At 38.6% G+C, this 25,261-nt stretch overlaps 5 protein-coding genes across 7 annotated transcripts in view; 4 read left to right on the top strand and 1 right to left on the bottom strand.

Annotated features, from left to right (window-relative positions):
- LOC131779711 (RING finger protein 150-like) overlaps positions 1–3,788 on the top strand; it is a 10,125-nt gene extending 6,337 nt beyond the window's left edge. Inside the window, exons 4-6 of the mRNA XM_059096289.2 lie at positions 41–134; positions 1,072–1,225; positions 1,462–3,788. Of these exons, the coding sequence (XP_058952272.2) occupies positions 41–134; positions 1,072–1,225; positions 1,462–1,568 (355 nt within the window). The 3' untranslated portion in view covers positions 1,569–3,788. The remainder of the gene's footprint in view (positions 1–40; positions 135–1,071; positions 1,226–1,461) is intronic.
- A 694-nt stretch (positions 3,789–4,482) lies between these two features.
- LOC131779717 (zinc finger CCHC domain-containing protein 10-like) lies at positions 4,483–7,423 on the top strand. Its single transcript, XM_059096298.2, has 4 exons — positions 4,483–4,530; positions 4,601–4,771; positions 5,557–5,595; positions 6,562–7,423. The coding sequence occupies exons 1-4, from the start codon at positions 4,490–4,492 to the stop codon at positions 6,764–6,766; spliced, it is 456 nt and encodes a 151-aa protein (XP_058952281.1). The 5' UTR covers positions 4,483–4,489; the 3' UTR covers positions 6,767–7,423.
- A 607-nt stretch (positions 7,424–8,030) lies between these two features.
- Positions 8,031–8,576, top strand: LOC131779697 (uncharacterized). Its single transcript, XM_059096269.2, has one exon. It carries the CDS (start codon positions 8,031–8,033, stop codon positions 8,574–8,576), a length of 546 nt encoding a protein of 181 aa, XP_058952252.2.
- Positions 8,577–9,533: 957 nt separating this feature from the next.
- On the top strand, positions 9,534–17,421 carry LOC131779698 (FHIP family protein v1g243165). Of its 2 annotated transcripts, XR_010716122.1 has the most exons (8): positions 9,534–10,377; positions 11,308–11,466; positions 12,025–12,111; positions 12,339–12,506; positions 13,368–13,447; positions 14,441–15,161; positions 15,528–17,212; positions 17,283–17,421. XR_010716122.1 is itself a non-coding variant. In XM_059096270.2 (7 exons), the coding sequence occupies exons 1-7, from the start codon at positions 9,634–9,636 to the stop codon at positions 16,227–16,229; spliced, it is 2,661 nt and encodes an 886-aa protein (XP_058952253.2). In that variant the 5' UTR covers positions 9,534–9,633; the 3' UTR covers positions 16,230–17,421. The 2 variants fall into 2 exon arrangements, 1 of the variants encoding a protein (XP_058952253.2); XM_059096270.2 differs by having other exon boundaries at positions 15,528–17,421.
- Positions 17,422–17,628: 207 nt separating this feature from the next.
- On the bottom strand, positions 17,629–24,822 carry LOC131779702 (thiol S-methyltransferase TMT1A-like). 2 transcript variants are annotated; one of them, XM_059096276.2, is made up of 4 exons: positions 24,700–24,822; positions 21,770–22,438; positions 20,124–20,157; positions 17,629–19,055 (listed from the first exon to the last, which is right to left on the bottom strand). In XM_059096276.2, the coding sequence occupies exons 2-4, from the start codon at positions 22,271–22,273 to the stop codon at positions 18,844–18,846; spliced, it is 750 nt and encodes a 249-aa protein (XP_058952259.1). In that variant the 5' UTR covers positions 22,274–22,438; positions 24,700–24,822; the 3' UTR covers positions 17,629–18,843. The 2 variants fall into 2 exon arrangements, with proteins under 2 accessions (XP_058952259.1, XP_058952260.1); XM_059096277.2 differs by lacking the exon at positions 24,700–24,822 and adding an exon at positions 22,486–22,699 and having other exon boundaries at positions 21,770–22,367.
- Positions 24,823–25,261: the final 439 nt, after the last annotated feature.

The raw sequence follows: 25,261 nt of genomic DNA, 5'->3' as shown, positions 1-25,261 counted from the left end.
TTCTAAACTTTTTTCACTCACAGCTCCTCTTTCTCTATAGGCATGAGTTCCATAAGTTGTGTATCGACCCATGGTTGGTTGAGCACAGAACTTGTCCAATGTGCAAGCTCAACATCTTGAAGGAATTGGGGCTGGTAAGTGTTGGAAAAAATTTGCAAATGCTTTCACACTTGATGCAGGAGGAGCACTAGTCATTTATTTTAATGTTTCTTTTCTATTTGTTTGATAGGCCGATACATAATTACTATCAGCTACAACTGTTTTGTACATTCTATGTTCATCTTTAGTCCTTCTTGAAAGTACCCAATTAGAGAATGTGAAGGAAACCTTGCGCACTTCTCTATACCATCAGCTTTATTGCACAATTAAGAGTTGTTTATTTTTCCTAGCAAAATTGCACTCCAGAACTATTTCCAGTGTTCAATTTCTTTCTTTTTTTTTTTCGGTGTGAAAGACCCTGTCCCTGATGGGCTCCATTCACATGTGGGTTATAAGTTTGTATGTGCTGGCTGTAATGCCTGTTATGTTGGTGAAATGTGCCGGCATTTTTCCACACATGTCAGAGAGCACTTAATCAGTGACAGGGCCTCTCACATTTTCAAGCATCTGCAAGATTCTGCACATTGTTGTACTTTGTGTTCAGCAGATAGCTTCCATGTTTTGGATCACGCCTTTACCGGTTTTCAACTCAAGATAAAAGAGGCCATTCGTATTCAAAGAGAACAATGATCCTTGAATCAACAATTGCACCATGTAAATCTAAAGCTATCCTTTTAACTCTCACACTTTCATGCCTTACCTCTTTTCTTGTAGTCACCATTTATCATAATTAGCGTTTTTCTACCAACCAGTACTATATAATTCAACTTCCAATGCTTTGTACATTAATTAACTGAAGATGACACATTTCTGTTGAATCATGTATTACAGACTTTAAAGTTTTGTTGCTTTCTTTAAATTCTTTTTCCTTTTTAGTTTTACAGCAAAAATACAAAACCTTATGCAATTTTAGGCTTATGGTACTCTCACTAGTGTTCTGGACCAATGGTGGATTTTTTTTATATTTCCCAGTCCAGTGTTGAGGAAAGTCGCACATTAGCTGTAGAAGTTGGTACATCAGAACTCCCTGATGAGGACCATCGTACTGCTGCTGACAATCCTGGTGTGGTTATGAATGAGATTGAACCTTCTGTTAGTGAGAGGAGGCCTAGTTCTGATGGTTCAGGTAGGAATAGAGACAGATATTTTGCTGACTAAACCCCTGGAAGAGCAAATGGTTTGAACATTATTGGTGAATGACTTTCATGTGTTAGAATTTCTGAATTTTTTTTTAAATTTTACTGTCCGTGACCATTGTCTGAGTTCAAAAAATGGTAGGAGATTGCATTTTAGGGCCTTCTTGAACAGTAGTTCACTAACTTAGAGAAATAACTGAGATGTTTTTTTTCCTGTGTTTTACAGAAAGCTCCAGTGTTTCTGAATCTGGCCGTGTGCTTCGTGTTAGTGCAGAGGTGAACTGGGAAAGAGATTCATCAAGTTCAACTTCAAATTTGGTTGAAATACCTTGATCTAAGAGCCTAACCCTTTAATTCCCAAGATCTGATTGTTAAATTCTCTCTTTTGGATCCTACACATTTCCTGGTAAATTAGTTAAAAGAACTTGGTGTCAGATCAAGACAACAACTTCTAACTGATAAGTTTTAGTATTCTCGTCACCTGTTTGCTGGTTAATGTATGGATATTGTAGGGAGAAGTGTGTGTAACGTGTTAATCACTTCTGGGGGTTAAAGGTTTATCAAATCAGTTATCATCAATTAGAATTGTTGTATTGAAGATTGTGTATGTCAGGGGTACGTGTAGATATTGCGTGTATATTAAGTGACACCATCCCATCGATAGAATGGTTACATGAAAGGAAAAATTTCCTTTAACTGTGCAAAAATCAGAAGTATTTGTGGCTACTACTGTTTGGGATGAAAATCATTGTATCACCTCCTTTGCAATCAGGAATGATCAAAATGCTATCAACAGAGGTGTTTTTCTTTTCTTTTCTATTTTCAAGGTAGCTGGGTTTCAGACACAATTTTTCCTAGATGAAATCCAAAATTTTTACTTTAATCTTCTGCTTTTTTTTTGTATCCCTTTTTGGTAGTAGGTAATACAAGTGATTAAGATTTTTTTTCATTCATAATACATCAGATTATTTCGTTCATGTTTCCAGGTAGTTGCTGTGTTGTAACAAAAAATTCTTTTTTCACATCAGATTGTTTGTGTCATGATAGCTATGGTAACAAATGGGTGGCTCTGTATTGTTTGTATATAACTCCAGAAAACATTTTACAAAACAAAAGAAAAAGGAGTGGTCATTCCCTTTGGATTGCACAAAAATCTTCCATTGTTTAGTTATTTTTATCTATTAGTAGCTGTAGAAAACTGTTATTATCAACATAATTGTTTTTATTATTATTATTGTCATTGATATACTTGGAGTGCTTTTGCTCTTACTAGTGACCATTAAAGAATTTCTCCTCGCAGTATCGATACATTTTAAAGCAGGAATGTGAGAAGAAGAACTTAGATTATCAACTAGAGGATGATCTTTGATTGAAGGCCAGTTTCACGGAGCAAAAATGAAAATAAATGTAGAAGAAACTGTGTGGGTAATTGGTTATTTAAATCTTAGGAGTGATAGGGATAGATATATTCGCAAGGGAGACAACAATTATTGGTTTCAAGGCTCAATCACAAAGGCCAATTTAACATAAGAAAAATCTACAGCTCAGTAACTGACCTTTTTTGTGTGTTTCTGGGCACAGTTGTGGACAAGTTGATACTTAAATAGGGGAATGCCAAAACCAACATTATTTTACTAACTAAAAGTGAAAACTACCAACATGAAGAAATCTACTCAGAGTAGGAAAGATTTTTAACTTTCTTTCTTAATTAAGAAAATGATGGTAGAAATGTACTTTTTTGTTGGAAATGTATGTTATAATTTATTTTAGGAATGCTTTTTGTTGAGTAAATTATTCTTGTGATATTGAGTAATTTTGTGATAACCCAGTGTTAAGTTGGACTCTGTGTGAGGATTTGTGATGAGTCATTTTCAAAGGCATAAATTCCCTACAGTGTTTGTCCAAACGCTTTTAACTAGAGGAACTTAGTTGTGTCATAGAGTATTTATAAACATTCAGAATTAAATGCAGCTTGTCATTTTTATACCTTCACTGATAATCTCAATTAATATAATACTTAGATAACAAGATCATTTTAAATTGAGCTGGAAAGTTCTTAACTAAACCTTTAAGCCCTGGTCAACCTGCAACTTTTAGCTAGGTTTTTTAATTTTATTTTAATTCTGTTGATATGGTTCAGGTATTACTTTAAGAAAACTTAGGTATCAATGTATTATTTTGATGTTGGTATTGTCAGGGCATGATAAGGTGAAGGGTACATTTGGATTTTAACCCTTTAACTCTCAATATCTGACTGAAAACTCTACCCTCTAGCTGCCACACATTTTCTCTTAAATTAGTTACAAGAATTTGGTGTTAGATCAAGATAACTACCTCCTAATAGGTTTGAGTAATCTCATTACTTGTTTGTAGGGGGATGTGTGGATATCTCAGGGAGAGGTCGCACTTCTGGGAGTTAAGGGGTTAATTTAATTTTTCCTCTAGTATACGGCTTGTAAATAAATGAGGAACAAAGTATCAAGTATTTTGGTGTCCACAGCGTGAGGATTATTTCTTGAATGCTGAAAGCAAATAAATGTGACGTTTTTGGTACTTAATAGATTCTTTTGATATGTTCTTTAGTAAAAACAAGAGGTCAGTTATATTTGAAGAATTTCTAAAGTTGACAAGGTTTGCATTTAGTTTTGTCCTACTCTTCTTTGTGATTGGTCAAGGAAACTTGCAGCACCCTTTTAACCAATCAGATGCAAAACTAACACCAAGCACATCTTGATCAATTTCATTTTTCTGTACCTCAGGAGAGAGGTAAATTTTCACACTTAGTTCTCATTGGCTCCCGAAAATGTTTTAGTTATCTCTGATTGGCTGTTGTGATGTATGCAGAGTTGGTTTATGATATTATGAAAAGTGTGCAATGGACCCTGTTGAGTTGTTGGAGTAACTTTTTTTTGCTAAACCAGATATTTTGGAATCTCTTTTGGCACACCTGTTCAGAAGAAATCTTAACACTGGTCCCAATTGAAAATGAATGGGAAATATTCTGTATGGCATCTTAATGTTGTTAAATGTAGCCTAGCCCTGAAGACAATCAATCGTTTTCGCCTTTCTTTCCTCCAAACAAATACTATATGAATAATGAGTATAGGGCTGTGTGGAAATCTTTCCGATTAATACCTGTAACATTCTCAAATTACCTAATGAAAAGTACCTCTGTACTCCCTTTGAAGAGCCTGGGATTGACATTAATTTTCCAACAATCTACACAGGAGACTGGGAACAAATGGCAAAACAAAATGGCGTATGCAGCGAGGTCCTACATCCTGAACAAGAAAAGGTGGGAATTTCAGCTACTAACTCAGTATCATATGCAGGTTAAACAATTGCTATTTTATTTCAATTTTAAGGCAAGAACAGGCAGGCAATCAAAGATGCCAAAAATGTTTGCAAGTGGGTCATTGGACGTACGAGTGCAACAATAAACGAAAGTATTTGCAGCGGGATTCGAGAACAGTGGTGATGAAAAAGAAAATCAAACTAGCCAGTTCTTCTCGCGATAATAATGATTCAAGTAAAAGGTAAAACATAGAAACTTGTAAGAATATGGCAATGTGGGGACTGATCTGAAAATCAGATAAACCTAACTCGAGCTAGTTTTCAAAACATCTTTTTTACACGAGTTTAGCTCAGAAAAAAGCGTGCTACCATTGATGCTTTCATACCAGTCTGATTTTACTGCGATTCCCTCTGTGTAGTCATTGGAGCTAGTATAGAATACAGAGCCATTAAAGTCCTCCTTGTGGGGAAAGTTTAAACAATGAGGAAAAACACCGCTATTGTGGTTCAGTAGGATCAAGATATATCGTCCTGCATTCTGCAGTTTGCTTGTTGCCGATATATCATCATATTTCCAAAATCTTGTTTTGGTGTGAGTTATAAACCAATAAATATGCACTTCATGTTCTTTATCAGTGATGATAAACTAGTGAAAGAATTAGAAACAGCATGAATTAGGCTCAATAATATACAAGCTTGGTTAGTTCATTTATTGTGAGATTCTCCCTTTCCCTGTCAATTAACCTCTTCAATATAGGTTCATCTATTTATAAACAAAATGTAATTGCAGCTGTGAGCTTCTTTCCAATAAGCTCCTCTGTTTTAGGCCCAACTGCATGTCATTACACCTCTCAAAATATTCCTCTAGAAGTATCTTCTCCCATATCAGCCCATCATCCTTTTTTTGGGTTTTTGCCTTGATAAAACCACTTTCACTGTCCAAACAGCTTTCAGTCGACTACATACACCCCTTATTTACATACCTCTGTTTTAAATCTAATGTAAAAATTTAATTCTATCCCTACAGTGAGTCAGTTGACAAGGAAAAAAGTGCTCCAAATGAAAGGTATTTGATTTATTTAGAGGTTCATTTGTAATAAATGATAGGGAAACCTTGTTTGTACTTAATGACTTTGACCACTTTATGGCTATCTTAAAACTGAGCTTATTTCATTTTTAGTGTGATTTTAATCTCTACTGCCCCCCCCCCCTAGCCATTTCACTCCCAAGATCTCATTACTAATTCTCCTTAATGTTGTTTCTGAGAATTTGATACTAGATCAACTTATTATCCCATATTTGATATTTTTTCTTTTGCTCATTACTTGTCTGCTTGATATTGTAAAGAGAAATTCTGTCTTGGTCACTCATGGGAATTAAAGGATGATCGTTTATTTAACCCTTCAACTCCCATGACTGACCAAGACAGAATTTCTCCTTACAATATCAATACAATATCAAGCAGACAAGTGATGAGAATAAAGAAAACTCCTAATTAGGGGATTATTAGTTGATCCAATACCAAATTCTCCAAACTAACATCAGAAGAACTGTATAGCAGACAGTAAGGAGAATTACTAACGACATATTGGGAGTTAAAGGGTTAAGGCTTTTCCTTTCTTTCAAAATCAGTTTTTAAGTCTGAAGTGGAAATTTTTTCTGGCATTTTAAGTGCTTTGAAGGTCTTAAATTTTCCCAATCAGCTTATACTTGCTGACCATTGCATGTCATGAATAGGCTGTGTTTTCACAAACCTTGAAAGGCAAGCTTTGGAAGGGTTAGGTTTGGTTGAGAATTTTCAATTACAGGTTACCCAGGGTTTTGGTCAACAACTTTCTTACATTTTTTCAAGGCATTTTCCAAGACAGCTCTATTTTTGGGCTGCCTGTCAACGATCATGCTCAACAGCATGTTGGTTGATCAGCTCTACTACTTTTCCAGTGAAAAAAAAGGGGGGGGTGGAAGGGGAGCATATAGCTCTATATTTTGAGTGCAGATGGATTGATTTGTCTCTTACTGTTTCTGTCGGAAGTGACAATGAAAGCAGTGACAACAATGAGGAGTCTGAATCTGATGACTCATCCACAACAGACAGCAGTGATTCTTCTGATGACAGCAGTAGCAGTAGTTCTCCCAGCTCCAGCAGCGGTGATAATAGCAGTAAATCTAGCAATTCAGAGGAGTCAGACAGTGATAATGAACGGAAATCAAAGAAACAGAAGTCAAAGAAGGGCTGAGCTGACGCAAGACGAGCAAACATGAGAGCCACAAAACACGAGAATCACACCACCTTACTTAGAGGATAATAACGGTGTCAGACATCCAGAGGCGTTTGAAGGAGCTGTGGACGTCATCATCCTCTGCTGTCGTTTTGTTGGGTTGCCTGTTTAAGCAAATCTGAGTGGGCACTTCTACATTTATTTCAGTCAAATGTTTTGTGTTTGAAGGCTTTCCTTCACGGACGCTACTTTCTTCTTTTTAATGTACCATTTTTCCACAAACAGCAAAAGTTAAAGGATCCAATGATCCGAATCACTAGTGCGCGGTAGGCGCTCTTAAAAGTGGGCGGAAGTAGGCGAAAACAATTTTCCTGAATCAAAGATCGGCGCGCACTAATGTTACCAAAAACTGCACACGAACTTTTTTGAAACTGCGTGCGCGAGTTGTGCGTGGGTGCGCATGAGCGCATTAGCGGTGCGCGCAGGTTTTTGAAACGGCACGCGCTGTTTCTGAGCGCCATGTGTGAGTTTTTTAGCAGCGCATTATGTTTTAATTTTGTTATTTCTTAAAGGAAGGAGGACCTAATATTTAACTCTCTTGAATTTTATTGCGAAATAGTGAAAGACAGTTTTCTTACAGATGCATTTTATTGAGAAATAAATGTGTCATATCGTTTTGTTACCCATCGTACTTTGTCGTCTATGTCAACCTCCGATCTCTTTGTATAGACCCTACTGTTTGACGCTTCACATCAGCAATAATCGTTGGAGGGGCGAGCAGAGCAATGAAACGAGAACTTGCTACGAGCACTTGCTGCAACGCCACAGGACAAATATGCGCATTGCCTACATGTGGCTCCCTGGGAAGACATTTGATTTTGTCTCCCAACTCCCAAGACACCTTTCAGACGCCTTGTGGTCTCTGAATGCAAAACGCAGTTTGACCCTTTTTTTTTAAACAAGGCATATTGTTGTCAAAAAATCAAAGCCCTACAACACCTTTTGATATGATTTCAGCAATTTACTCGGGCAGGCTCTATTTGGGGAAGAAATGTTTTTCATGCGTGAAATTTTCCTAGCTCGAAAATCGGGCATGCGAAGCTCTGGTGGCGGAGCTAGTCAGTCGGCTAGTCAGTCAGCTAGTCAGTCGGTGGGATTAGCGTGCGCATGCCCTACATCTTAAGTGACGCACGCTCTATGGCCATTGTTACGTTTTCCCCTTAGATTTGTCTTAGAACCTGGACACTTTTTGCAGAACGTCTTTGACTTCTGAATTCATATCATGTCTTTGAATAATGATTCTATGGCTTCTTTGAAGGAGATGTGGAAGCAAAATTCCCCAGAACAATCACATGAAAACAGTTATGCAATGGAAAATCATCTTCAACAGAATGGAGGACATAATATTGAAGGACATAGCGAGGATTCTGACCACACCCATAGAGAAAAAGATCTTGCTGTTCACGATAAAATGACGGTAATAGAGCAAACATTCAAAACACTCGGTGGAGATCTAGAGGATGTAAAGAACTTGATGTTTAAACTTCAGAAGATATTGAAAAGCGGAGACGAGGAGGAAGAGTATGCCTTCGGTCGGAAACAGTGTTTTTCAGAAGAAAGCTCCTGTGAAGTGTCAGTCATTGAAGAAAAAGAGGGTAGAGACGTTGTTACGCGATTACAACAAGAAGATAACCCGACATGTTCCGAGTCTTTAAGAGAAAGTTCGGCTGAGTCATTAGAAAGCAGCAGTCAGTACTCTGGTCTTGTTGCGGATATCGAAGTTTTGAAAGACAAACTCGTTTCGCTCAAAAGAAATCTCTCGCAATAATCAAGTGCTGATGACTTCCATGTTCCATTTACTTCGACAGAACCGAAAGGCATCTTAGACGTTAAAAACACCTCAAATATAATAGTTGTGCTTAATGACGATTGATCTGAATCATTAAAAACTGATTGTAAAAAGCCAGTTTTGTCTCTTAATATTAGCTGGTCCAAGAAACTTTTAATGAGTGTTAGGATTTCGCACCGCCACTCACGTTTCCCCACCGTAGCGACATCCTCGCTGTCTTCGGTTCTTGTCATGTTCTTAGGAAGTCAAAGCCTTTGTATCTTCGATGAGGAACTGATGAAAGGAATTTTAAAAACCAGGAACTAGAAAGGATGCTGCCGTAGGCTGCTAGCTTAGGGGAGTGGTAGGGGAAGAAGAAAAGATGACTGAGGGGGGTGAGGTTTAATTGTGAGGTGTAATCGTACCTTAAAAAAAACGGCTCTTTTTTATTTGTTATCATATACAATAAAAAGAGTCCTCTTTGCCCTAGGTCAGTACAGAATGTGGTAACAGCTGCGCCTCTAGTGCCACTTACTTTTCCTAGACACATCTTACCGTCACCTGTGATCTATCTTTGAACAGACGCACGGCATCATAAAATCTATTTTTAAATCTCTGGATCCTTGCTTCGCTTGTTTGATCGCGTAACGTTTTATGAATATTACGTAGAGGTTGACTGAGGAACAATTCCAAATTTAGTATGAAAAATGAAAATATGGATTTGGATCTTTCGTCACTCCATAGAACATTTCTTACCAAGATCTTTCACTCAAAAATGATGAAGCCAAATTTTTTAAATTGCAAGTTGGTTAGAGTTTAAATTTCATCTTCCTTGACTTGACAAGTACTCGTCGTCGAGGTTTGCGCTATTGAAATACCAAACATAAATAGAAACACGATATGATTGGCTCCTAATGTACCAAGTTGTCAATTATCATCAGATGTCGTGCGGGCCAATTTAGCCAAGATGGCGGATGCGGAGTTAACTGAAAGTAGAAATAACCTCTTGTCCGGTTGAACAAGCGCCTTATGGGTTTTTTTAAGTCGTTATCCAGCCATGAGTTTACTAAAGAGACTTGCGTCTTTGTCGCCGCTTCAATCGCCGAGTTCAGACACGGAAAAAAAGCAACCAGACGACGATTTTGTAGAGCTCGGCGCTCAGGATTTTTTGAGGCTTGTAGACGTACACTGGAATAATGCGAAGTCAATAATAGCGCTAGACGAGAAAACCATCGGCCATCAAGAGCGGTGTAATATTTTAGTCCACCATTTAAACGAAATTATTAATGTTTTAGTCGATGAAAAGGACGGTGACCCAGGTCCATGTTTACAATATGTGCTGGATGAAAATGTATTTCATACCGTGTACAACTGGAGTGCATCGAGCAAGAATTGTGTCAAGGACATGAAGCGAGAACAGCTGAGACTGTTTAGGAATCTCATCGAGAAGGGTAGAGCACCACTGTTGATTTATGAGCAGGTTTGGAAACCTCTCCTCTATCTATTGCATTCTTGCGTAAACAACATTTGCTCGGACGAGGAAGAACATTTTGTGGCAGTGCTGAAGGGCCTTTGCGTGAGTGTCAACCGGGATATTGCACTGTTAGATCTTTTTTTCTTGGATAATCACCATCACGCACAGATAGCCAAGCTATCTGTGTTTTCTCTGCTGATTCCTTATGTTCATCGGGATGGAAATGTTGGTGTTTGGGCTCGTGATGCCATGCTGTTATGCATGGCCTTATCATCAGTTGATTCCAGGCTGGGCAGGTATATTGCCGAAGATACAGACTTTTGTCCGGTTAGTGCTCCCTCGTCATCATATTTTTTGATGTTTTTATTTTCACTTTGTGTTTGAATTACAATATTTTTAATTTGTCGGCCCTTTGAGCGACGGCAGATTATGTTTTTTTTTAAATCACCTTCAAACTTTGGCGGGCCTTTTCTTGTTGCTATTTCGAATATGTCATGTTTGTTTATTTTAATTGACTTCGGCTTGAAGTAGTTTATCCTATGGTTTAAGAAATTTGCTGATAAGGGAGATCTGTTTTCGGTTTGATATGAGGCAACGATTACTTATTCACATTGTTCTCGGATACAGCGACTTCTTGCCTCTAGGTGTATGCAATACATGGTACATATGAAAATTGTTACGCCTTTTGTGTGGCTTGATGAGAACTTTCAAACGGTAACGCAAACTCATAAAATCGTGTCCCTTAAGTTCATGTATGATCTCCCTTGATCCTGTGTAATTTTCGTTTGCGCTCGTTAATTATTCCTTGTGTGAAGCTGGATTTCGTGCCTTGTCGTTAAACCCTCTTGCAAGAACAATATATCGATCACTTGAAACCAGAAATGTGCTAAATTTAAATTTTATACTTCAAATAATGTGTTTCCCTAATCTATATACGCAAATGTACGGGTTTGACTTCGAATTTGACTGAGGGCTTTCGACAACTATTATTAGCTGGTGAAAAAATCTAGAAGAAATCAAGGTTGATTGGACAACAAATGAAGCAAATCAATGTTTTACCATCCTTTTCAAACTGGACATTGGACCAAGTGTTGTTAGTGTTTAAAGTACAATGTTCAGCGTTTCAGCCGCCATGGCTAGTATCCTTGAAATCATTAGCATGGTCATTGTAGTATTTCAAGACCGTTTTTGAATACTCAGACAGAATTTAGATGTAGACTGTATTCCTTGTCTAAGTTTCCCTCTTTAACATCTTAGGTATTGGCAACAGGACTCAGTGCCTTATATTCTGATTTGCCAACATCACTTGACATACCTTCAGAGGACTGGTACTCTTTGGAGAGAGGTCTGTGGGCAACTTTCCCTGAGCTGGTTTCCTTTCTGACATCACTTGAATTTTGTAACAATGTCATTCAGGTAAACACATGCACATGTGCATATCCTGTGTAGCTGGTGATGCATGAAAATGAAAGGTTGTCTTGTCTAACTCATTGATTTGTGTCATGCTGGTATGGTTACTTGAAGCCCCATAAGTGGACTTTCCTCAGAATTTAGAAAGGAAAATTAAAGAAGGAATATCTGTTAAAGGGTAAAATATATCGAAAAATTGTAGAATGGTTTGTAGGCATCAGTCAAAGCTCATTCCTATTGTAGAAAGAGAAATTCCACCTTGCTCACTGTGGAGTCTCTGTGGCTCGGTGGTAGAGCACTGGAGTGCAGAATCTGAAGGACTAAGGTTCGATTCCTCATGGGGACTCAGAATTTTTTCTTTGTCTCATGCTTATGACAAGACAAAAAATACAAAAATAAAATCTTCCTTTATTTTATATTGATAATTGTTAAGAAGATAATTCAGTTTTTATTTCAATTATCTTTTGTAAAATACTTGCCTTCATATATGGTGGCCCATAGAGGACATGTCACAGACTGAACTGAACTTTTTTTTAAGTTTTGAACTTTCAACTCTCTGTTCAGATTGCCCATCCTCTAGTCCAGTCCAAGCTGCTGAATCTCATTTATCATGGATTTCTGGTGTCAGTAATGGCATCATCACTTGGCCAGGTAGGCTTTCAGTATTTCACTTCCAAGGGTGACCAATGGGTAAATTCTCCTCACCATACCAACTTGTTGTAAAGGAGGAAGGTGATGAAAATAAAGAAAAATATCAGCTAGGAGATAGTATTTGATTGGAGACCAAATTCTCAGAGCTAAGGTTAAAGGAAGTGTATGACAGATTGTAATGAGAATTGATAATGTGGATAATTTGTGGCAACTTTTCATCTTTGCAGTCATCTACTGAAGCATTGATAGCTGCTACATCCTATCTGGACTTGTTTCTACGCAGCATCACTGATGCCAATCTAATGAAAGTGTTTTTAGAGTTCATTTTGGTGGAAAGATGTGATGGAATGCCCATTCTTGACTTATTAGTTTCAAGGATTGCACATGAATCTCAGGTAAAGTTGATATTACCGCTCACATTTGGGTTAACATAATAACTACCCTAATGATTGGATTTAGCATTCTGATTTGGTTTTTGTTTTGTTTTTTAATAAGCACCCCTATACCAATAAGCATCCCTATTCTGTTAGGAGTACCTGTGCTTTGAGTTCAAACACGGTTCATATTTCTTTGATTGCATACTTTAAGACTCAGACATCCTTTTGGCTCATGTCAGTGCACAATTCCTTCAAAGGAATGATCTCTTCTTCAATTTTTGCAACAATTGCTTGGCTGGTTGTTACGTCCAGAAAGGATCCAGGCACAACAAGTCTGTTTTCCAGTCTTCTTGATCCTTTTCAAATATACATCAAAACTGTTTTTGCACATTCTGCCATTTCTAAAGAAGTGCCCCTCTTATAAGTGTCCTGTTTCAAAAAAATTACCCTCCCTCAAGGTACCAAAAGTAAATAAGCCCCTGGGCTCTTAAATCAAATAATCACAGTACCCTTGAAATGTGGGGTGCAGCTATTCAAGAGTTTCAATAACTTTTTCCACAAGTGTCTGCTGCTGCTGCTGAAGATGTAATAGGTGGCTGTGCTTAAAGGGGGCCTTAGGGTAAAACCCAAACACGACAACCTGCTCGATAGCTAAGCAAAGGCTAACTGGGCTTAAGGAATGTACCTAGCTTTTATTGATACCCCTGATAATCTGTCCTGCACTACAACAAAATATTTTTTCATTTTAATACAAATTAAAACCCTAAAAATGCTTTTTGAATACCTTAACATAGTCATCACAGTTCATTTGTGTTGTCTTCAGTACTTTGATGGATGTATTTATATTGAAAATTCATTTTTTTAAATTCATTATCTTAGCTTGCTGTAGTATCACTGGGTTTGTTTTACACTCTGTTGGACCTGAACTGTGAAGATATCATATATAGTTTGGTGCTCAAGTGAGTTTCCATACCTTCTGTTAATAACTTTAAATTATTTACTGGTACATAGTAGACTGGCAATGTGTTTATTTAGTCTTATATAGCTCAGGTTATCTCAAATGCCTTCTTCCCCATCAAGTTTTCAACCATCAGCTTCCCTGCCACTGTATTAGCTGAGAGGGATGGGCAGGTGGGAAATATGAATACCTGGGTGCTCTTTCTTGGGCATAAAAAGAGAACTTTTAATTCAAAAGAACACACTGAAGGAGACAAACTGGGTTGCTTTTTATAAATTCCACAGTTTAAAATGGTGTTGAGAATCACTTTTCTACCAAAGTCAAGTGACTGTTGCACTGAGTCCAGTTGTTCAAAGGGAGGGTAATGCTATCTGATGGATAAATTACTTTGCAACAGATATGTGTTGACAGAACATACTGTACAATCCATCTGAAAGAGATTTATATCCTTTTGATAGCATTATCCATTGTATGAACAACTGTAGCTTGGACTCTGCATCCACAGATATTTTGTCCAGTCCTTGCAAGATCTTTGTGTTGTGTTCTTGGGAGAGACCCTTTATTCTTAGGGTGCCTGTCTCCACTCAGGAGTATGTATGGGTAGAGTTAAACTGTCAGGGAAAGCTGACAAGATGCTTGGAGGTAACCCAGGCTTCCCATTCAGGGGGAGTGACAATACTCCTGGTGGGTTCGTGCTGTAGAAACCAGGCTTTGTCTGAATGTGCCACTTGGCTCAACTGCAGACTGTACCTTCCTTAGGTAAGGTACTTTACTTAGGGAAACCAGTGGAAATGCCAGCAGGGTGGGGAGGGTAACAAGCAATGAACTAGCATCTCATCCCATGAAGTGACTTTGTATACCCGTACTCCCAGCCGCCTCATTCCGCAAAAAACCAGGATGCACATTTTCAGTTTTGGGCCTTTTGATGTCAAAGATCCTTAAACTGATTGGGTATCACTACATTACCTGAACCATACAACTGACTCCTTAACAGATATCTGATTCCTTGCACGCACATTCTGAGCAGCCAGAAAAGAACTATCAAGGAAGTGGATCTGTACAGCAAGAGCGCCTTTAAATTCTTATCGTTGATACCTTCCTGTTGTAATAACTCCAGCCGCAACTCATCGTCGTCTTCTTCCACTGAGAATCTCAACGGGAACGCACCCACCCCACCCATGAAGATCGACCTCAAAGCATCCAGCGAATTGGTGTTTTACCGGTCTTCTTTTCTTGGAGATCTTTACTCGGAAGTTTGTGCAGATTACATGGAGTACCTTGCAGACGCGCGAAGTTTATTGAGAATTTGTCAAATGAAGTGCGCGTGCTGGTCCGCACCCTATGATGGACAAAACCCTGCCGTACAGGACCCCTCCTCGAAAGAACGAGAGCGGTCTTCATCTAACGTGTCCATGCTTGTTGCCAATGGCAACATTCCGAACCAGGTTTCACTTTCACCCAAGGATGCGCAAGCGCCTGTGAAGCGATCATTATCAGCGACTGAGTTTGAACAGAAGCAAATTAAGCCAGACTTGGGACCGTTTTTGATAACGCTGTTTCAAAAAGTTGAACGAATGCCGCAGAACACGTTTTATGTGAACTTGATTTTGACTGGTGTGGTTACTAGACTGGCCTTATATCCTCAACCGCTATTACGATCGTTTCTTCTTAATTACAACATGGTTCTTAAACCAGGAGTTCGCTCACTGTTTCAGGTAGGAGATGCTGCCTCTTTTATTTTAATGCGTTGTTTCCTTTTGTGTTCCAGGCGTTCATTAAGTTGCCCTGAAAAGTCATCATCTGTTTTCATCCAACTTCCGTGTCCTGCAAATTATATGTCAATGACACTAGACACAATAGCTTCTTTTTGGATAGAAATTATGCTCCCATATTTTTCCTTGGACACCATCTGTCCCTCAAAGCCTATAGTTTTCTTTGAGCCTCGCCCTTATGTCTGCGGATAAATATCCGAGTGTGTTTTCGCGCCAGTTGAAGCCTGTTTTCCATTTTTAACTCTATTGCGATTTTAAGAAAGCATCGCGCCCGAAATTAATACTATTTTTGTGTTGTATTTCACGTAGATCCTTAGTTCCGTGAAAATTAAAGTAGAGAACATTGCTGATCAAGTTGACGAACTCGACAAACTCCTGCGCCGGGCCAGAAAGAACCTAATTCTTCGCGAGGAAAAGAGTCGAGTCAGTATTCAGAGTGTTGTTGTGGACGTACAACAACCGGTGAAAATATCAAAAAACCCTGAAACCAGAAGCCCTACGACGACTCGAAAGCTGTTAAAACAGAAAACGGACTCTTCCTTACTGAGCAATGTCCGCATGCTCAAAGACGGCCCTGCGCCGAAATATTTTGGCAAGGGAAGTTCTAATCTTCGAAAACAATCGATAGACGCTTCCTTAAGCCCGAAATTGACAAAAGCCAACCAGGAAAGACGAGGAAGTTTAGAGAGTGCAAGCACCAGCTCAAGTTTGTCCTTAAGCGAGTCGTGGGAGAGCTTAAACTCTTTGAGCCCTAAGTACGGTAGCACCGCTGATTTAAGCGCTGAGAACTATCCCAAACCGGGTACCATTCGAAAACTTTCCAGTCCCCAAAACTCGCCGAAAAATTCCTTTAAGAAGAACACTTACAAGAGGAAAAATCCGAAGACTGTGAAAAACGCGGTCTACTGTATTGTGGTTTTGGAGGAGTGGCTGAAAGAACTAGCGGCGATTTCCCAAGAACATGCTTTGGTGCTTGGTGTAGGTGAGGAGTTGAACACCGTTTCTCTGTGACCATGTAAGGGGTGAAAATTACCCCAGGGGTATTACATTCCCTGGGATTAGTAACCGTGTGAGTAACCAATCACTTTCCAGAACACGAGTCAATATTATGGTATCAATCATGCTCACGTGTAACAACTTTTGCGAGCTATTTTCTATTGCTTGTAGAGGAACAAAAACATTGTGTCTGTAATTGTGCTGCTTTGTGACACACGGTATAAAAATGAAAAAATGGACGAATTGTGAGCAGGAAGCGCAGACTGAAACTCGAATTTCCTTTTCAACTTTTTTACGCTTGCGCAACCACTATGGTGGTGGCAGACGATTTGGATTCTCATGGAAAAAAAAGAACTGTACATTTTTTTGATAGTAGGTTAACATGATAAAATTATAAATTTTTTTATCTGCGGAAAGTTCTCTCTCTTTAATTAATGCATCCAGAGAGAAACTAAATGAAAATATTTTATTCGGTTATCGGTTGTGTTGTTGTATATGTAGGGGTTTTTTTTTTTCAAAATTCTCGGTTCGGACCGTCGGAACTTATAAATACAAACTCTACTAACCATACTTACCATTACCAAGTGAATTGTAGCCTGAAAAATCATCTTACTTAAAGATGTATCTTTTCAAGGTTAATTTCATTCTCTACTCAATTTGTGAATTTCATATTTATCACTAGCTCGTCCGTGCTATCAAGGTAGAGCATTCTATTTTTGCAGGACAAGCATTCTGATGTCATTAATGCGCGATAGACCGGATTCCGACCGGAATCAAAATTTGGAATCCTAATTATATAGCTAAGGTACAATTTGATTTTGATTTTGAGTGAAAGGAGCACCTTGTTAGAATCGCAAGAAAACGTGATTTGACCGGAATAACTGTAATATATGAGGTATTTAAAGGTCGGTCGGGTCCTGTCAGTGGGCTCAGTGCGCAAGAACGAGGCCAGAGTTATTCACGTGTTAAGCATGTACGCTTTATGGGTAATCAGTGAGGTCAGAGCACGAGAACGAGGCCAGAGTTATTCACGTGTTAAGCATGTACGCTTTATGGGTAATCAGTGAGGTCAGAGCACGAGAACGAAGCCAGAATTATTGAGGTGTATGGGATGCATGCTAGAAAGCGACATTATAAATGTAATTTTTAAATAACACGTACCATCAAGGAAAATAATTTTAAATAAAAGTAAGCTGAGTTTTGTAAATCTGTACAAACGTCATGGAGTCACTAACAGCGATATTCGGTGTAAATACAACGTACACACCCTATCTCGAAGTCCTCTGATCATTTGTCTTATTAAGGCTCCTTACGCTCAACCATATTTGGCGCAGCAAGCTCGTTTCCAGACTCCACGCCATTTATTTCTCTCGGAAATGTAAAAGAAATGGAAGGGTTGATCATTGAATTATTCTTCTCGAATTCATAATTTTATTTTTGATAATGTAGAATACATTTTCGTGCAATATTAACTACTACAAGAAATTGAAGAATTATCTCTCGGTTCAAGAGGAGATTCAAATATACTTGCGCTCTATCAAAAATGTAGTTTTTTTTTTAACTTTTTTCACAGAAATTCTGTGTTCCCATGATATATTCTCCAGAAAAGATTCCCATACCTGGCAATCAACTTCAATCGAAGGAAATCATCAGTAACCTGTCTATTAACTGGCAAATAAATTTATGCCCACCATAACAGACAAATGTGCAAAAATCTCACTAACATCGTGTGCCATAAAGTTTCACTAATGAATTAAACCTGGAACCCAATGAGAAGACTGATATGCCTTCATAACTTGCATTCAGTCAAAATAGTTTATACGAGGTGCTTCACAATAACCCATCTTTTTCTCTCTCTTTTTTTTTTTGAATGAACTGAAAACGATTACGATCAACCCCTTAGTGTCTTGATTTATAAAGGTAGAAAAGATTCAACTCATTCTGATTTAGGTGGTATAATTTCTAACGATGTATTTCTGGTTTTCACGTCAAAACCCCCCACATGCGCCATATAAAACTTTTCTTTTACTAATCTGTAGAATAATTTTGGTTATACCGCCAACAAATGCGCGGCTAAATATGTCGTGTACGTTAAATAATCAATTTCGATCACTCCCTTTTTACTTGGTTGTCAACTTTATATCAGTTAAATCGTGTGTGCTGATACACCTTACGTGTGCCTGATAACATAAATACGCGGAGAAACATCGCCTGAGGAGGGGGGGGGGAAGGAAGGGGGTGATTTTTAATGAAACACGGTAAGGAAACATAATATTACTGGCGGTTCATAAGAGGAATTCTTAGACTCTTTTGTCATCCTTAATACAAAAAAGGCTCCGAGAAAAAGCACTAATGATGACCGAATTGTGTGAGAAAAGAAAAACTGTGATTACTTTGCACTTGGAGTAATTTACTATCAAAACACGATCACCGTCCCGCCACCTTCCCCATCTCCCCACCTTGTATCAATAATTGTTTGGGATCCCCTCCCTAGGAGTAAAAAGGCTATACTTGATAGTGAACCAATATAAACCCCTCTCTGGTGTGAATGTAAAAAGGTTTGTCTTGTGAAGGGTCGAACGTTTCTCGCCCAACTTTGCGTGGGGCGACGTCCATTATGTATGCTACCTCATTTTATAGCATGCCCAGCTAAATGAGGTCGAATCAAGTAACAAAGCACAGTAAGTTCTTTCAGGTCAAATTTTCTGTAAGACACAGTACTGAAGCTGGCATTGTCCAGGTGGGTCCACGTTTCTCTGCTGCAAGAGCATCCGTCGCCGAGATATTTCCACTGGTTGTCAAATCTTCGTTGGAAGGAGTTCCTCCATGTTTCTGGTTCATCTAATGCGCAAAAACAAAGCAATATAAGCATGTTTGAGAGATTTTCTCCACGGCCTGCTGAAGCTTCGAGCGACCGGCTAAGAAAGAGGAGAGGCTTCTCTTAATTGAGAGAATAATTTTCTAAAGCTTCAGGAAATTAGAACAAAAGAAACTTGAACAACTCCTGGAATTTCTTGTGCGCAGGAAGAGTTTCAAATACGCGGAAGAAGGGAAGGAAGGGCTCCATCGCAGCGACTTACGTGAATGAAGAAACTACAATGTACTCGTCTACTCATTGTCTTTCATCAATATGCCGTGTTTAAAACCCTCAAGTGGCAGGAAAACCACTAAAAGCCTCGTTAACAGCCGAAAGGAAGTCAAGCAATACTTTCAAGTCCTTCGAAACAGAGAGCGATCACTGGCGGAGACTTGGCCATGTTTCGCACGAGTCTCGTGATCCGGTCGCCGGCCTAAATTTTTATTCTTCGGCTTTGGGTTTATGATTTCGCGACCACGGCCAGACCGGGGCCGGACGTAGCAATCGATACGCACGAGGTTGATTTTTTTTTTATGACAGACGCAAAAGGTTTTTACCGCAAATCTGAGCAAAGTCGAAAACGTGTCTGGAACAGAAAAAGGAAAAAGGATTATATTTGGCGTAAATCGACCCCACGTCATGTTCGACCTCCGATCAAACAGACACATCCTTGTGTAATTGTTGAAACAATGCCAGAAGTATCAGCTGCTATTTTTGGCAGCTGATAAGGCAAATTTCATTTAAGTTCAACGTCAACTTCCGTAAGCAACCTCTTGTGGTCGAAAATTTACTCTAAAAGGCAAGCTTACGAAAGCATTGTCATCAGACTAGGCCTAAGAACACTCCCATTATTAATTGCTACGCGCGATTTCATCAGGAACGATTAAAATAAACAAAACAAAGCAAACAAGCAGAACAATCGCGAAAGCGCAAAATCACGCAAATCTCTTACAAGGCCCTTCGCTCAGTAAAACCTCCCCGAATTCGGCAAGAATGAGCTAAGCCTCAATGTAGAAAACAGAATTGAACTTAGTTCTTACGACTCCACATACCTGCTACATGCTCCAAGAAATAAAAATATCCTCCCTGAAACAGAAACGAAATAACAAACATTTGGAAAATTATACCTTTCCAACAGCATGATGTATACACACAAGAATGTTTATTGTTCCACATGTTATGTGTCTTTGCAAAGCAATCACCTGGCATAACTTTGGAATCAAAACACAGAAATCAAAACAGCGGAAATGATATTAGAATATAACTTTTGTCATCTGATATTAACACTCGGCCAAGGAAATATTTTGAAATGTTTATGCACCTGGCTTTGGTAAACAAAGTCTACCTACTGGACGTTTTCTCTAAAAAACATATTTCGTCAATATTTCCTTTAAAAGATAAAAACGCATTTAAGGTAATCATCGTTTTCTCGCGTTCATACCGGGTTCTGTAACTCAGCTAAAAGCTAAACAAAATAAATTGACGTCACCAAAGTGGCTTTAAAATTGATCTCGAGCTCTCTTTCAATCTCAATTGCCGTTTTTATGCCTGTCGTTGCCGCTTGAAACTTTTGCCTCCGGCGAACACAAAGTTTACAACCCTTGTCCTTTCTACGATCAAAAGAATCTGCTATTCTCCTAAGAATCCGATGAAAAAACACCAAATGGTAGACGAAACAAGAGTATCAATTCCCTGATATCAAACCTGTCACTTTAGGCACTATTTTGACCCTAAGCGTCTCGATAAAATGACAAGGTAACAACGTCTCGTTTCAAATTGTTTTGACGGGGAACTTCCTTTGATCAAAATGTTCAGAAATCAAACAAAGAGAGCCGTTTTTTCTTCGCCAAAATTAAATACTCTCAGTGTCAATAACGGCTGCATGTACACTAATTTCAACCTCTCCTCTGTTCAAATCAGATAATTTTTTAAAAGGTGTCGCAAAAAAAAAATGTCATTCAAATTGAAGGCTATCAAATGGGCGATGTGGAGATCGCGATGGGAATTTGAGCAAGTTAAAATATTACGAGTGATTACAAAGAACCGCAGTTTTCATGTGCCGCAAAAGATTGGTCGTAAAAATAGAACACACTTAAGCTTGCTATATCAAATACTTCCGATCCAATTTAAATTTGATAGGTAGTCTAATATAAAAACGACTTTTAGCAATCGTTGAAAACAGTGATCTTAGAAATGACAGTTGAACTTCATCTAAGTCATCCGTTTTCTGCGAGATGTTGAGTTTGGTAATTTTTATTGAACTACTTAAGCGGAAGTGTGCAATTAGGAGGCTATCAAAGAATTAAAATTAGATCAGAATTATTTGAATTAACAATTTTTTTTATATTGCCCGTCTTTCGATGTTTAAAAACACGCACATTCCTACATATTCATAATAACAACGTTTCAGTTTCTTAAACATTCCTTTACACAAAATAGCAAGCTAGTTCCTGGACAATTAAAGATAAGGCTTTGAGGATTAAGATCTGATATCCGTGGCAGATGAAAGGGAAGTACAATCGTGCGGAAGGAAAGAGTGACAGCCGCTAGAAATGTTTGGAGAAAATTAAAATCCCCATTTTGAGCAATTTATCGAAGTTTTTTCATGTGAACTGCGGCAAAGAAAAAAAAGAATCCACATCGAATGGTAGAAGTTCTACATACAGACGTAATTTTAAAACAAATTTTGCGTACTTACAGGCTTCAGAACTCTCTTGATTTCTGCCAATGTTGCCTTCACATCACTCACTGAACACAGTGTCATGGTGCATACAACAGCGGCGACAGATGCATCTGGAATCCCATCCATGTTTTCGGCAAAACCTAGTACGATGTTCTTGAGCTGCACATGCGGGAACTTTTCAGCGTTTTCCCTTAAGTATGGTACCATGTGTGGATTTGGTTCAAGTGCTATGATAGAGCTTCCCTCGGGGAAAAACTCAAAATTTGCCCCGGTTCCTGCTCCGATCTCCAAAATATCGCCACCGCCAACACTTTCCACGGATGACTTCAATTTCTCGAAAATGTCCTCTTTGTGTTTCCTGACGGCGTTGTTGTGAATACGACTGAACAAGTTCATATGGACTGCAAAACCTTTCTTGTAGATTTTCGATGATATTACGGCTTCACGGACCTTGTCGCTCATCGCTGCAGTTATCGCAAAAACCACGATTACGACCGCACAAATGCCGAGTACGATCATGATGGCGTTATACCAGGAGTCTAAGAAACGATGTAAGGCGCGACTTCTTGTTGTCAGATAGTGCCGCTTGTAGACAGATTAGGAGATCTAAACACTGGACAAAGGACATTCAATCTTTGACGCGGCGAACATTTGTCGGGATAATGAAAACGTCAATTTTGCTCTCTGAAAAAAAAGGTCAAAGTATTGAAGTAATCCACTTCGATACTCACGTGTCAATCTCGAGGAAAAATTCAATCTGACAGGGTGATGAATGTTTCTGCGTAATGTTTTCTTTCTTGACCGGAAGGTTAGACGCATGCAATCTCCTGACGCTACAGCAAAATCTTTTGCCGACTGTTCATACTTTTTTTTAGTTGCGAAACTACTCTGTTTTATGGAAATGCACTTGCATTTTCATTATAACTATTGTTGTTATGCGATGTACCTTGTCTTTCAGCTCGTCTCCCGGGGTTTTTATATTAGTCACGCAATAATGATTAGGAAATGCGTAATACCATTGGCTGCTTTCGTAGCCTTTTTTTCCTTCACACGCCGGGCTATCAAATAATACGCGGATTGATATCGCCAAACTTAACAGTATTACCTCGAATTCTCTAAAGGAATCTAGAGATTACTGAAATTTGCCGGAGATTAAGTTTTACGGCACGTCTCTCGATGATGAGAGGAGATTTTTAGCGAAGCAGGCGCTGTGCAGTTATTTGGAAAATGGAGCGAATTATGGGCGGACGAATACTGGCCTAGAGGAGGAGCAACCTTTTGAAGGCATAAATTCAGCAAATTACTGAGATAACAATCATTTAAGGCTATTGTGAAAGCAGGAGAATTTATTTTTTAGAAGTTGGGCTGCCAAAACATCGTAGGCAAAGGACTACTTGTAGTCATTTTTAGCGTGATTTGAAGACATGAATATAGAGTCTAGATCCGGGGAGCTATGAATTGAAAATAGGCGCATAATAAACTGAAAAGTTTACTTCTAGTCAATCCAAGATATGCTATTCAATGCATTTTGTTTATGTTGATATTTCAAGCTAGTGTGAGGTGTTGGTCATAAAACAAATATCAGGAAGTCACAAGAATCCAAAAATTAATTTCGTTCAGTGGCTCGTGCGCTTGGCAGTTTAAGCGTTGCCAATTGAAACCATTGTGGTTTGAGAGGGATCAATCTAATGATCAAAAGACTTGCTTATGGGGTTTTAAAGCCTTTTAAGCTTTATTCAATTTGTGAAATCGTGCGTGTTAAGAAAACGCCTGGGAAACGTGCTGCACAACAAGAAACGTAATGTCGTTCAGCGAAGTTACGTGACTAAGATTTGAACACGCGAACTTATTCGTTCCCACCTTTTGGCAAAGAATCAAACCAGAAAACAATGAACGCACCCTGCTTCTGGTAAAGGAAGTTTTCTTGCGCTACGTAGGAAACTAAAGCAATGATCGCGCACTGCAAACGAACGCCTGATCTCTTCAAACACCCGAGTTAGGTATCATTTTCTTTCGGCGCGAAATGCTCATCAATGGACATTCCCTTGTACCTCTTCGGAACTGATGATTTCCTTAGCAACTCGCAATATTTTCATTGTTTATGTTTTGTCAGCTTTGTTTTTCTGGCTTTGTTTCTTCCTTTATCTCACGTATAGGGACTGTTTTTATGTAACAACGTAGCGTATGATCTAGAATCTAGTCAATGAATATGCTGTTTGATTTACAGACCTTTATGAGTCATCAAGCACTCTACTTCGAAATGTATTGCTTACTCCATTTTTTGCGTCTTCTTTGCTATTTATTGCTGCGAAACAATAACGTCAAGCTGATCGAGAGGTATAAGAATTTTTCCAGAATGGTATGGCCATGGCATAAAAATCATCTCGGCGAACAACCACGTTGAGTGGTTATGTTCTCATCCGCAACAACTCCTCGCTCATAATTTAGCTTAGCTCCCTAAAGACAAAATCGTCTTTATCAAGAAATCATTTTTGATGTAACTAAATTTTCAGTAAGTGCCGGCACTGAGCAAGATGTCCGATTGTTATGATCATTACCCATTATTGACTGCTTTTCAGAGAGTTCAATGAATCTTTGCTTGAAATAAATAAATCATATATAAAAAGCGAAATTCCACGAGAAATCTTGCTGTAGTGTATTAAATTTGCAGAGTGACTACTTTTTTTCGCGTAGGGAAAAGATTTTGCCATTCTATATGAATAAAATTTCTGCCGGGAAATAATTTTCGCGTTTTTATAAGCAACAGAACAAACAGAATACTGCGTGCAGATCGACCTTAACAGAAATCATTACCGCTTTTTTTGATACATTAAGATTGTTATGTAATGCCTGCCTCAAAATAAAGCACGTAACCGAAGTTCATGCAGCTCGGCGAATGGGACACTTAGAAATCTAATACTTTCTCCCTGATCCTGCAAACTTACCTTGTTGAGGCTTGTGAAGAACAACACGCGTTTGGGAGAGTAGTTATGCTTTCAGCACACTTGTTTGCACTTAGTATGTGTCAACTGAGCGAACATAGTTTAGAGGCAATGCAATTAGTAATATGATATGGCGAGCCGCATAACTTTTACTCCGAAAGCTTTAAATCCAACATAACAGGGGCCTTAATCGTAATCTACATAATAAAAAATTCCACAAATTTTAGAATTTAGCCAGAACACTTTGTTTTCAAAATGTCGATCTACGTTCTACTAATTCAGATTTCCTTCGAGCCAATTGCATTTTTCCCTGGATTTGGAGTGGTTGTTGATGTTTTCCTCTGCAATACCCTTTTTTTTTTTTTCATTTTTTCATCTAGCAAGTTATCTTCACCTCGTTCCGACAATTTAATTCCATTAACTGGAATTCTGACCAGCTGAGAAATTTCCGATCCATAAACTTTACGATTGATTCATTGCCCGTCAAATTGCCTTTTTTGGTACGTTGCGTGCATGCAGGTCCAAGTGCATTCAATTGCCAATGCATGGATCGCTTTTAATGAGA

Source organism: Pocillopora verrucosa, chromosome 14 (assembly GCF_036669915.1).
Source record: "Pocillopora verrucosa isolate sample1 chromosome 14, ASM3666991v2, whole genome shotgun sequence".
Taxonomy (NCBI): Eukaryota; Metazoa; Cnidaria; class Anthozoa; order Scleractinia; family Pocilloporidae; genus Pocillopora; species Pocillopora verrucosa.
Note: the sequence above shows the minus strand (reverse complement) of the source record. Positions and strands in the feature narration are given on the sequence as shown.